Source organism: Plectropomus leopardus, chromosome 4, assembly GCF_008729295.1.
Source record: "Plectropomus leopardus isolate mb chromosome 4, YSFRI_Pleo_2.0, whole genome shotgun sequence".
Classification (NCBI taxonomy): Eukaryota; Metazoa; Chordata; class Actinopteri; order Perciformes; family Serranidae; genus Plectropomus; species Plectropomus leopardus.
This window is the reverse complement of record NC_056466.1, coordinates 19,994,180-20,006,646: the sequence shown is the minus strand read 5'-3', so window position 1 is coordinate 20,006,646 and position 12,467 is coordinate 19,994,180. Positions and strand designations below refer to the sequence as shown.

The 12,467-nt window shown below is 39.8% G+C and overlaps 1 protein-coding gene across 1 annotated transcript in view; it reads left to right on the top strand.

Annotated features, from left to right (window-relative positions):
* LOC121941639 (collagen alpha-1(XI) chain-like) overlaps positions 1–11,776 on the top strand; it is a 54,167-nt gene extending 42,391 nt beyond the window's left edge. Inside the window, 23 exon segments of the mRNA XM_042484465.1 lie at positions 209–235; positions 238–318; positions 482–535; positions 654–707; positions 799–852; positions 1,401–1,454; positions 1,580–1,687; positions 2,751–2,804; positions 3,643–3,696; positions 3,811–3,864; positions 4,053–4,106; positions 4,191–4,298; positions 4,382–4,435; positions 4,708–4,761; positions 4,846–4,953; positions 6,434–6,487; positions 6,612–6,647; positions 6,759–6,812; positions 6,992–7,304; positions 7,525–7,637; positions 7,736–7,804; positions 10,568–10,801; positions 10,888–11,776. Of these exon segments, the coding sequence (XP_042340399.1) occupies positions 209–235; positions 238–318; positions 482–535; positions 654–707; positions 799–852; positions 1,401–1,454; positions 1,580–1,687; positions 2,751–2,804; positions 3,643–3,696; positions 3,811–3,864; positions 4,053–4,106; positions 4,191–4,298; positions 4,382–4,435; positions 4,708–4,761; positions 4,846–4,953; positions 6,434–6,487; positions 6,612–6,647; positions 6,759–6,812; positions 6,992–7,304; positions 7,525–7,637; positions 7,736–7,804; positions 10,568–10,801; positions 10,888–11,034 (1,992 nt within the window). The 3' untranslated portion in view covers positions 11,035–11,776.
* Positions 11,777–12,467: the final 691 nt, after the last annotated feature.

Below are 12,467 nucleotides of genomic sequence, written 5' to 3'. Positions count from 1 at the left end.
TCAGTGTAACCAAAAGTCCCACTCTATATTTTTTTTTTAGCAATGCCTTTCTCTGAGTCCTGTCAAATCATATTTATTCATTACTGAACAACGACCCTTTTGAACAAGAATTACATCACATTAGGAAGGTAAAGAAAACATTTTATGGGCGTTCAGTCATTAAAAACTCATTAAAAAAACTCACTCCTCACTCTGCTCTGTATACCAGGGTGCAGATGGGACTGCGGGGCCCCCGGGGGCCAGCAGGGCATGTATGGTCCAAAAGGAGATGAAGGACTGCGTGGCTTCAAGGGCGCCAGAGGACCAATAGGATTACAGGTGAGAACTGCACAGTAGTCAGGATGCAGATCAAGTTATGTCTTCTGAATAGACGAAGTGATTTTGGCGTGTGTGTGTGTGTGTGTGTGTGTGTGTGTGTGTGTGTGTGTGTGTGTGTGTGTGTGTGTGTGTGTGTGTGTGTGTTGTTTGTGTGTTTTCTCAGGGGATGCCCGGCCTACCAGGAGAGAAGGGTGAGAGTGGACATGTGGGGCTAATGGTAAGCTCATATCCTGTTGAAAGATCTGTCTCTCATTTACATCACAGTGTTTCTTAATTTACACGAATTTCTAATAATGGTCATTATTAATTCTCGCATGTTACACACCTGGTTTTAGGGTCCACCTGGTCAACAAGGTCCAACTGGTCCTCAAGGACCTGTTGGGGGACTGGTAAGTCTCACGGTAATGTTTATGCATCCTTATTTAGTCGAGCAGTTGTTTTGAATTCTGAAAATACTGTGACCTCCTCTGTGTTATGCAGGGTCCGACTGGTCGACTCGGGATGATCGGACAGCCAGGTGTTGTTGGAGAGAAGGTAAAAAAATGGATAGTTACACCCTCTGCATGCATATGAATGAATGAATGAATAAATGACTTTATTTCATACCAAAAATTAAAACGTATTATAAACAAACAAACAAACAAAACAAAGTACAGAGTCCTATAAGGAGTAGGTAGAAGTAAACTCATACATTCCTACTGCTTTCTCACTTTTTTCTTTTAACTCATATATTGTTTCAACAAATTCCCAAATTTATTTACAATTTATGTACAGACAACCGTCCCTAAATTACTTACCACCAAATTAAATAATCCAATAATTATCCCAGGTTTATTTACAATCCAAATATCCCTCAGTCTTACAAAATAAATAGAAACACCCCTAACACAACTTTCCCCGTCCATATACCTGCCAAAAATATCTTTTTTTAAAAATTGATATATGTTCGTGCTTTGTTTCGTTCCACAAGTCCACCCGTACACTTAAATACACAGGCTCTTTTTTTGTCAAAGTCTCAATGTTCCTTCACAAACAAACAGTCTCTTCTATGAATTCATACACATATTGTCTTTCTCTGCCAGGGGGAGGACGGCGAGGCAGGTGACCCTGGACCAGTTGGTGTTCCAGGAGTGCTAGTGAGTTTCTTTGCTTGGCCAAAGACTTCTTCAAACTTACTCCCACTATCTTCAGTTTTTTAAGTTTTACTTGATCAGCTTCAGCCTTAATCTTAATCACTCCCTCTGCCTCTTTGGTACTTTAGGGAGTAAAAGGAGACCAGGGGGAGAAGGGAGATACAGGCCCTTCAGGAGCAGCCGGTCCTCCAGGAGCCAGGGGTGCCACAGGGGAGGATGGAGCCAAGGGCAACTCTGTAAGAAGGCCACTCCTAAAAATACTGCACTGTTATACTCTGTACAACACAAAGCTCTGTAATACACTTTGACCTACAGTATACTGGACACTAGACTTCAACACAGTTTTTACTTTACATACCACCATAGAAAGGCTTAACACGGTCCCGACATATTTGATTAAAACTGAGTGAAGGCTCATCTGTTTTTTATATAAGCAATATTATACCATAATATTGTATGAGTTCAGTGAAAAGAGCTTGCAGTTACTGCTTCTATAATATGCTGTTATTGCACTTTTTACCATAGATTGATAAAGAGCTTAAAAAAGAGCGCTACATCGGGTGAAAGTTAGCTGTTTAATAGACTCTGCTAGCCTCAGCTAGAGCCAAAACTAAATTCACTTGATTTTTTTTCCCTTAGCTGTTATTTGTAAAAAAAAAAAAAAAAAAAAACATTTCAATGAACTGACATCTTGGTTAGTTTTATATTCAACCTAACTGATTGATGCTGTACCTAAATCCAACAATAATGGAGGAAAAAAAAAAACTCATGCTAAAGTTAACTTAGTTTAGAACATCTCAGTAACTACCATCATAGCTTTTCGACTAGTAAAGTTCATACGATTCAGTGGTTTAAAATTTAATATTACTTTTATTGATTTCAACACAGGTAATAATAATAGCAGAAGGATTTTTGGATTGCAGATTGATTGTGTATTTTTTCTAAAACTAATTAGTAAAAATAACACAAGCAAGCTGAAAAAGGTTTATTGACAGGTACTAGATTTTCCTCTTCGGTTTTAATATCAAGATCCAAAGGCAGAGTGCATTATCTGCATCTTTTGGGAATGCAAATGCTCGGCTTAAAAAAAAAAAGGCCTAAAAAGACTTGATGAAGACGTGTCAGCTGTCTATCTGTCAAAAAGTCTGTCTCATCTTCACTGCCACTGCAGTTACTGTTCTGCTGTATGGCAGTACCTGATTCAAAACACATTAATGCTATATAATATGTACTAGCTCGCTCTCTCTCCCTCCCTCTCTCTCTGTCTCTCTCTCTCTCTCTCTCTCTCTCTCTCTGCAGGGTCCTCCAGGTCTTACTGGGGACCTCGGACAACAGGGAGAGGCAGGACCCAATGTGAGTACCAGCTCTTTCTATTCATCTTCTTCATTACTTTCCTCTTTCTCATCTTTAATTCAAATTCTTTTTCAGTTATGTAACATAATGCCAAATTGCAAAGTCTGACCAAAAAGATGTTTCTGGCGAAAAACACACAATTTTCCTTGTTTTAGGGATGCTTTTCAATGCTTTTTATTTTTGACCTGTCATGTATTTAATGGGAAAATTTTTTGTTTGTGTTTTATGTGTAACAAATACCACAACACAAGTTATATGTCTAAGAAAAAAAATGGTAAAAGGAAACAAGAAAGTAAAACTTTTTACCAAAAATAATGAAATCAAACAAACAGAACCAAACATTAAGCATGATTTGGAATGAAGAAAAACTTTCTAATGGGCTCACTGAAGACCTGGTGCCTTACCTCTGGCAGGAGAGCTAAAAATATATATAACAGTTTTGCATTTCACTTTGCATCTACAGGGACTTAGAATACTGAATGGTTTTGGAAGGTTATTTGTTGAGTTTTTAAAGGGTTACTTTTAGAGGTATAGATTTTAGAATTTCCTTTTGTAAATTGGATCTTTTGCAATGTTTTCTTTTTTAATTTGTGGAAAGAATCAACCAGTTATCTGAATGTTTGTTTTATCACTCCTCTTTAATATGTCTCATGTTATGTTATATGTCTTATAATTGTATCAGCATCAGCAGTACATCACTAACATAAATAATAATACAATAATAACATAAATTCAACATTTCAAGTCTTCATGTTGCTATAAAAACATCCTCATCTTTATTTTCTAGAGCCACAGAAGTGAAGTTTTCATCTGATCACTGTTTTTCTCTCTTCATCAGGGTGTGGACGGTCTGCCCGGGACTAAAGGAGACACTGGAGATCCAGGAAAAGCTGTGAGCTCCTCCCTTTCAGTATTTTAAACCATAATATCTGTGCATAAACGTGATGTATGCTGTCATCATACAATGCAATGGCTGGTCATGTAATAGTTGTTTTATACTTCTCAGGGACCTCCAGGAGCGGCAGGGGAACCAGGACCACCTGGACCTCCAGGGCGAAGGGTTTGTGTTTTCTGTTTTCACTCTGTGTCCTCATTTTCTGTTTCCTGTTTGATTCAGTAATAGATGAAACCGTCTTCCTCTGTCAGGATGAGGTCGAGGTCTTAATGTATTCTAACAGCGTGTGTTTGTGCGTCAATGCATCTGTGTGACAGATTCAGGTTAAAATGTCTTAAAATGTTGTTCTTCAGGGCCATTTGGGAAAACCAGGAAAGGAAGGGAAGGCAGGCTTGAAAGGAACAAAGGTGAGAGTTTAAAACAAGTCTTTGAATAAAAACATCTGAATGCTTGCAGCTTTTAAAGGTCACCCTTTCCTTTGTCTGTTTCAGGGTGCACCTGGTTTTGAGGGTCCCATAGGGAAGACAGGGCCCGTAGGTGCCCAGGGACAGCCTGGGAAGCCTGGCCCTCAAGGTTTAAGAGGAATCCCCGGCCCAGCAGTGAGTCAGAGAGCGAAGAACAAAGCAGTGGAAGTGGAGCATAAAAAAGATGGAGGTTAAATAAGTTTGTGTTTTTCTCTCAGGGTGAGCAGGGTTTAAATGGACCACCTGGCCAGACAGGACCCCCAGGTCCCATGGTAAGATGACTCATCAAGTAAAAAACATACTAGAACATTAAAATACTATTTCAAATGACATCAGGGATAAAAGAAAAAGATTGTATTGACAGTTTAAGGAGAATATGACAAAACATACTGATTTCACATCCTTAGCTGGTAACATAGAGGAGCTGTAGCAGGATGAACCTTTGGCTTCAGATGCTTATTTGTGAGTTATTTGAGTGATAACTGAATGAGTTTTTATGCACCTTTTAACACATGTTGACCTCGTCATGACTTCACCTCCTCAGGGTCCACCGGGATTACCAGGACTAAAGGGAGACCACGGCAAGAAGGGAGACAAGGTGTGTGCATACTCAACACACATAAACACTCACTCTGACCATGACCTGACTTTGACCTTGAGCTCATTTGTGACATCTGTGCAGGGTCATGGAGGTTTAATAGGTCTGATCGGGCCACCAGGAGACATCGGAGAGAAGGGCGACAGAGGATTGCCAGGCAACCAGGGACTGACGGGTCCGAAAGGAGATGAGGTGCTGAAAAAATACTTGAACACATATGCACAAGCCTGGATTACCAACCAGACAAAGTAGGCAAGCTGCCTGCAGGTTTGCAGGCCCTGCCATTATGTTAGGTGTGTAGAGGTTTTATAGTGGAGGAGGATTCACATGGAATAGAATTTTAATTAAATTAATGTAATAAAACACATCAACACTAAACTGGTTTATGGGCTATAATTGTGATGTAAAAATGATGGCACTCAAACATAAACATTTGGTTGTAAAGTTAAAGAAATGAAACAACAACAATCAATCTGCGCTGCTCCAATTTTATTACAAAGTCATGAAAATTAATGGGATATTTGATATCATGTAGCTTTTCCAGACATGTTATCTTCTGTGGGTGTTTCAGTGTCTACACAGAGATTCTTGCAGCTCTGAATACAGTACATAGACTGAGTTCAAGTCAAAGTCAGAGGTCGGAATTTCCAAGTTGAAACTTTCAACTTCAGACCTCCAAAACTTGGCCGACCAATGACAAACTTATATTGCTTTGGCAAGTGTGCACAGCAGTGCAGACTCCTTTCTTATATAAACCAAACTGAGGCATTTTTATTGTGTTCCCGAATAGCTTTTGTGCAGAGAAGACAACCTGTCAGTGACTGTCTACTGTAACCAGCTACCTAATGACATTAAATATTTTAACATCAGTTTACATGCAGAACAGATTTTAGTATAAAACAACTTGTATTATTTTAATTAAAGATAGGCAAAAATACTTTACATTGCCTTTTAGCTGATGCTTTAGCATTTATGATGTGTGCTTCCATGGGTGCTGCTATTGTTGTTTGACTTCAGACAGCTGCTTCTTCATAAAGTTGGGGTAGATGAATTTGACTTCAAAGTACAAACTCAAAACTCTCATTTGCATTTCATTGTATTTTTTCTAGTAGAAAGTCTGAAAGTATAGTTGTTGTCTGGAACACAACAATAGACAGTTGAAACATTGTCAAAGCTTTTCAGGTTATTATTTTTTGGCTGCTGATACATTATAATTAAAGCAAACATTATTAGTTAGTTTAATGAATTATAATGTGATTCATATTGTTCCAAAATGCATTAACATGCAGTATGTTTGTGCTTATGTGGTGCATGTTTCTAAGCAAAACCAGATCAATAAAGTTAGCAAAAACAAGAACATCTGTTGGATGTAAAAAGGGGACCAGAGTATTTCATCATAAGGCTACTGAATGTGGTCTTGGAGAACTTTTGATATGATCATACTATAAATTCGTCTCATCTAAGGTTTCAAATACTTTAAAAGTTGATTTTTTATTTAGGCAGATGCATTCCTATTAGATGTTTCATAGGGATCCCGAGCAGGTTTTTTCATCTTTAAAGGATTAATCAGGCGATATTCTGTATTTTTCTTACTGTCATCACAAACAGTTAATTCGTAGTATCTACTTGTTCTCTTTATGTGACTTTTTTTTTCTTTTGTGTTTAAAATCAGGGTCCAGTTGGTCCGCCAGGTCCCCCCGGCCCCCCTGGTCCCACTGGCCTGTCTGTGAGTATACAAGATAATCTTGGCACTTTATGCAAAAATATATATCACCCTTATTAGCATCAGGATTGCTGTGACATTGCTCTTCTTCATTCTGTGTGTCTTTGACTCTTTGCCTCTCTCACAGGGTGCTATTGGCACAAAGGGCTCTAAAGGAAACCAGGTAACTGTGATGCTCGTTGTATTATTGGATTGAATTAGTCAGTACTATCACATTTGAGCCTCATACGTCTATACCACCCTGAATGAATCCCTTTGCTCTGTATGGATTTAGGGTCCAATTGGTCCAAGAGGAGACATTGGGCCTGCAGGACCTCCAGGACCACCAGTGAGTTCTGCTTACACAAACTTTGAACATCAAACACCCATAAAACTCTCATTAACCTACAAAAAATCCTTCATCTGTCCTGTGCTTCTTCTTCAACTCTTCCACCACCTGTATCTGCTTGTTCTGATCTGCTCTCCTCCCCACCTGTTTCTTTCCCTTCACCTCTCTTCTCTCCTCAGGGATTGCCAGCAGCTGGGATGTCCCCTCTGCCAGAGCGAGGACGGAGAAGGAGAACTCACAACTTGGTGGATGGTGCAGCACTTGAAGAGGAGGAGGAGGCAAACCGTGGTGGAGAGGAGGACTGGATGCAGGGGGACCAGGCGCAGGACGGTTGGATGAAGGAGAAGGAGGGCCAAGGCATGGAGGAAGTGTTTGCGTCTCTGTCCTCTATGAAAATAGATGTGGACGGTCTGCGTAACCCACAGGGAACATACCACAGCCCCGCCCGCACCTGCAAGGAGCTGTGGTTCCTCCACCCAGAGCTCCCCAACGGTACTTTACGTTTTTGTCTGCGGCCATTTGTTTATCACGGCTATCTGCCTGCAGGTGTTGATTCATTTTATCTGTAGTTCTTCTCAGCTGCCTGTGTGGGTTTCATCTGATATCATCTGTGTGATTTTTCTGTGTTTGGTGTTTTTGTTGTTGACAGTCATATTAGCCTTGAGTTTTTTGACCTCTCTGCCCTTCTCTCCCTTTTTCTCTTTCCCTCCAGGTGAGTACTGGATAGATCCAAACCAGGGTTGCCATAGAGACTCCTTCAAGGTGTTTTGTAACTTCACTGCACATGGAGAGACGTGTCTGTACCCTGACAAGAAGTTCCAGTCGGTTAGTTCACATGCAGAAACACACACACTGATTATGTAGTCCTCTGTGTGTTGATTTAGTGAACTGAAAGCTGATTTCTTTTGTTTGTTTGCCATCAGGTGAAGTTGGCAGCCTGGAAAGGGGAAAAGTCGGGCACCTGGTACAGTAAATTCAGGAAAGGAAAACAGGTACATTGTGAAGCTTTTACATGCTATCCAGTGTTTGTTTGTTTTTTTTTTTTTTTAAATACAAGACATCATGGAAAAGGACTCAAATCACTGCTGCAAATGTGGGGCATATTTGGTTCAATGCTAATTAGCAGCACTTGTCAGCTATAGAAAGGCACTCAGCATTTTTATTAAGTGTGTTTTCAAAGCGGCGCTTGAAACATTTGGCAGACACTGTTGTACAAAGTGTTTGAAGCAAAAACATCAGATCAACTGACGTTAGACGCTTGGCAACAGCCAGATCATATCAGGGATGAGTCAACCAGACGTGACTAACAAGCTCTGGATAATTTTATAATACTGTTTTTCCTGTTGTGGAAGTGGCAGTCTTGCTTATTGTAATGATGCTATGTTCGGGTAGGAGTCAAGTTCTCATCCATCACAACCTTAGGTGGTGGTTAATTCATGTATTTTGACAAACAAAATTAGATAAGTTTAAAGTCAGGGAGCTGGTGAGTGTTCTTGTTCTTGTCACTACACTGCAAAAGAGAAAGAAATGTTAAATTTTTGTCTTTTTTTTTGTCAGTTAGGTGAGGGGCACAAATTATCACAGTGAAAACTGCTATTCATCATAGCAAGTAAAACTAAACAAAAGGCTGGCAGTTCAAACCAGAACAGGCAGCATGTTTTTTAAAAAGTGGAGACTAATAAAAGTCTGCATGTGAAGATATTGAGTTGCACTATCGTAGGGCTTACTCCACTGCTAAAGAGAAATCGAAATACTCTGCGGGAATTTTTGCAAGGAGTTTTGGGTGAGGATGGCTCCCGGCGAGGGGTATATCGGAAATATGTAGAAAAGGGATCGCTGTGGCCTGGAGGAAAACAGGTGCTGGTCTGTTCTGGGATTTATAAGCTTTTAAAAAATCTTCTTAACATTATGTAAGCGGTTGCAGGCTTGAAAAACGTGTCCTCATTAAGCAAAACAAAACGGAGGAACAGAGGTTAACATCAAAACTTTAAAAAATTGGCGGCAATGATTAACATATAGTAGTTGTCGGGTGCAAACCTTACATCTCTACATTGTACTATTTTCTTTTATTTTTCATAAATTCATTTTACTGCCCCTTCTCTATATGTATCAGTTTTACCATTTCTCAATCAATGAAATGTATTTAAAAAAGCTTGTGGACTAAACCTCCTCCATCTCCATTGGATCCTTTTAAATACACAGCGTTTTTTCCAATTACTAAAAAAATAGCAATTTTGGAGATAGGAGGTTTGTGCCCCACAGCAGCAATAGTCATTATTTTGGGAATATTTTACACAAAAACTACTAATTGGCATGTAATATTTTACAGTGTGACCGATCAGTGTAGATGTGTTGTAACAGACATGATATAGTAACTTATTTTTAGAAAAAGGAGAGCACGTGCACACAATTAAGTTCATCCTGTAACTGTTAAGTCACAGTTCCTCCAATTGTGGGTTTTTTCCCTCTCTTTAACGTTATCCTCTAGTGGGTGAAGTATATTGAATCTTGGATTTTACATTGCAGCTTCCTTTAAGAATACATGTAAAGGGGACCTTTTTTTTGCTCATTTTCGTATTTTCGTCATACTTGTACTTTGGGTTTCTACTGGAATACGTTTACATGGTTCAGTGTCAACCGCTCTGATCCAAACTGTAATAACTCAACAGATACTGGATGGGTTTGTCATGCAATTATGCTGATTTTTATGGTCATCAGCGGATGAATTCCTCATAAATGATGATCCCTGGCTTTAATCTTTAATGTAACCAGCGGATTGACAGATTTGTTTTTAGTGATATAACTCAACAACTACTGGATGAATTGCCATAAAGTATGGTACAAACCTTCATGTTCTGCTCAGGATTATGAAGTGCCACCGGCGTGGCAGAGTCACAGACAGCATTATAAACCTCTTGACCCCTAAGCCAGTACAATACAGGTGTCGGGGCCCTGAAAACACCAGGCCGACTGTCAGCATTCAGCAAGCATCTGTAGCCGCAGGAAGCGGAGACAGCGAAACTTCGTTGGTGAGAGAAATCACTGTTTTTGTTCGTTCAGCTCAGTGCACAAGAAAATAAATGAAAATGAGGAAAACAAACAAATGGCTTGGGTCAAGAGTGCGTGAGATCGAGAAAAAAGGTTTTTTCAGGAAAAAAAAAAAATTGCCTCTGAGTTCCTTAGCAGAAACATTGTAATTGTTTGTGTTATTGTTTGCTGGTGTACAGTGAATACAGTTTGTACTTGTTAATGTGCTAACTGTCTAACAAGCATCCTCAATCCCTCATGTAATTCTTCCATTTCCCCATTTTGAATACGGGAATACAGACTATCGCCACCTGCTGGTATGGAGAGTTATTTCCTCTCACACAGGTGCAGAATGTACATGTTGGTTAGTTCTTATGCTACTTTTTAACTGAGACAAACAATGTGAGGCAATGTTAGAGTCGGCCTGTGTCGCCACTGACTCTTTAACGTTGGTTTGGTCCATTGCTTTTAACTAAACTGCTGTTTTATTGGTTAACCATGATGTTGGGATGATGTACACATACATACCTTTAACTGTGCCATTTTAATCTTCGTGAGGGCCTGGTAGAGATGAAGTGCAAGACGATTTTGTAGCAATAATCTGGTGTTTTCTATCAGTCAGTCCTGCACCTGTTTTAATGACAGGCCTGAATATGCCCAATTTACGGTGTGCACAAGTACCTTTCCACTTACTTTGCATGTGTGTGATTCTGGCGTTCCCCCCTCAGATTTCCTACATCGGGTCGGACGATGTTCCAGTCCACGTGGTACAGTTGACCTTCCTGCAGTTGTTGAGTGCGACAGCCAAGCAGACCTTTACCTACCACTGCCTCAACTCTGCCGCCTGGCTGCACGCCGCCACCTACAGCCACGAGCACGCACTCCGCTTCAGAGGCGCCAACGGGGAGGAGCTCACACACGAGAACACACATTACATCAGTGCGCTGTACGACGGGTGTCAGGTGAGTAACACAAATATGCTTTTCCTTACGAATGTGAACACATACATTTGTTTTTCTTATCATTCGATTGCGTTTCTGTGCTGCAGACGCGCTCGGGGCAAGAGAGGACAGTTTTGGAAATTGATGCTCCGCTCTCCAACACGCTCCCCATCATCGACGTGGCTGTGCCTGATTTTGGGAAGGGAAACCAGAAATTTGGTTTCCAAGTGGGCCCGGTCTGCTTCAATGGTTAACCAAGGCGGGCGATTTCAACGGGAGTAATTTAATAGGAAAAAGAGCCATGGACACTTTTTACATGCAGGGAGAAAACTACTTTCAAGACTTACCTGGTGCCGCGTATTTATAAGTTAATATACCTACAACAGTGTTCCTTCACCTACACATTCATTTTTTTATTCACACATTCATTCACTCTCCTAAATTCATCTTATTCATCTCATACATTCTCACATATTGTGTTGTCAAGAGCAGTGCATAAATGTATTGACTGTCAAACATCCTCCGTTACATTTTACTTTTCTGTCATTCCTCTCTGAAGGACTGAGTGGTGCTCTCACTGTTCCATCCACGTCTGTTCACACATTTATTGATCTATGCACTCAATTTCCACATTTACATAATCACAAACAAGTCTCCGAACAGTATGATCACTGAATCATTCTCAAAAATTTCAGCAACACTCACTCACCATGTGGTTCTGCGATGTCATCAAACCTCAATTTTCTGTGTTGTTTTTGTATGTTGTCGTCTTTTTGTTGTTATGATTATCTGTTATGTGATGTATATTGGAGTGTAATTCATCACGGTGCTAATATGTGGCTCCCTGCGGAGCACATGTCTTTGTAAAAGGGGACTGGGGCAGTGCATTTTTTTTTATATATATTGTGAAGCTGTGTTTTATATTTTTTCAACATAACAAACCAAACTGTGGTACATGATTGCCTTGAGGTCTTTCTGTGCATAGTTGTGTGGGGAAGTGACTGAGTAACATATTTTAATAAAAGTACATAATGTACATTTAAGTTAATATGATGAGGTTTAGTTTTATTGAATGCATTTGTTAAGCAGTGCCAGCAGAGAAAATGTTTGAGGAGCAGAGAGAGGGAGACCATCTGCTGCTCTCCAATCAGTGTGCTCTTTTTAGGTCTGCACTGTAATCTGTTTCTCCTAATATACACACTGTACTTCTCTTACCATGGTGACACACTGCTTAATCACTACATACAGTATGATGCATGGCAATTTTAAAGGTGTTTTTTGTTTGCAGAGGTGTGGCCTCGAGTCACATAAGTTTGACTTAAATCAGACAAATCTGATAGCTTTAGACTTAACTTGAAAAGGTTAAAAAAAAAAAAAGAGACTTGGACATTACCACTAATGACTCGTGACTTTTTTTTGGACTTGAAGCTTTTGACTTAGATATACTTGATGCATTCCCCCCAGCCCTAAGATTAAAAATATATCATTTTAAAAGGGTGCAAAAAATCAGTTAATTAAGCCTTATTTATTCCTGACACTTAATTCCCCAGAACCACTTTGTTTTAACCAATCCGACAGCATCCAATCAAATTCCAGAAAAGAACTGTGAATAACTGAACGCCAGTTGAATAAAATGATGCCAAAGATAATTTCATTCATTGCGACACAACCACTTCCAGCTTCCGTT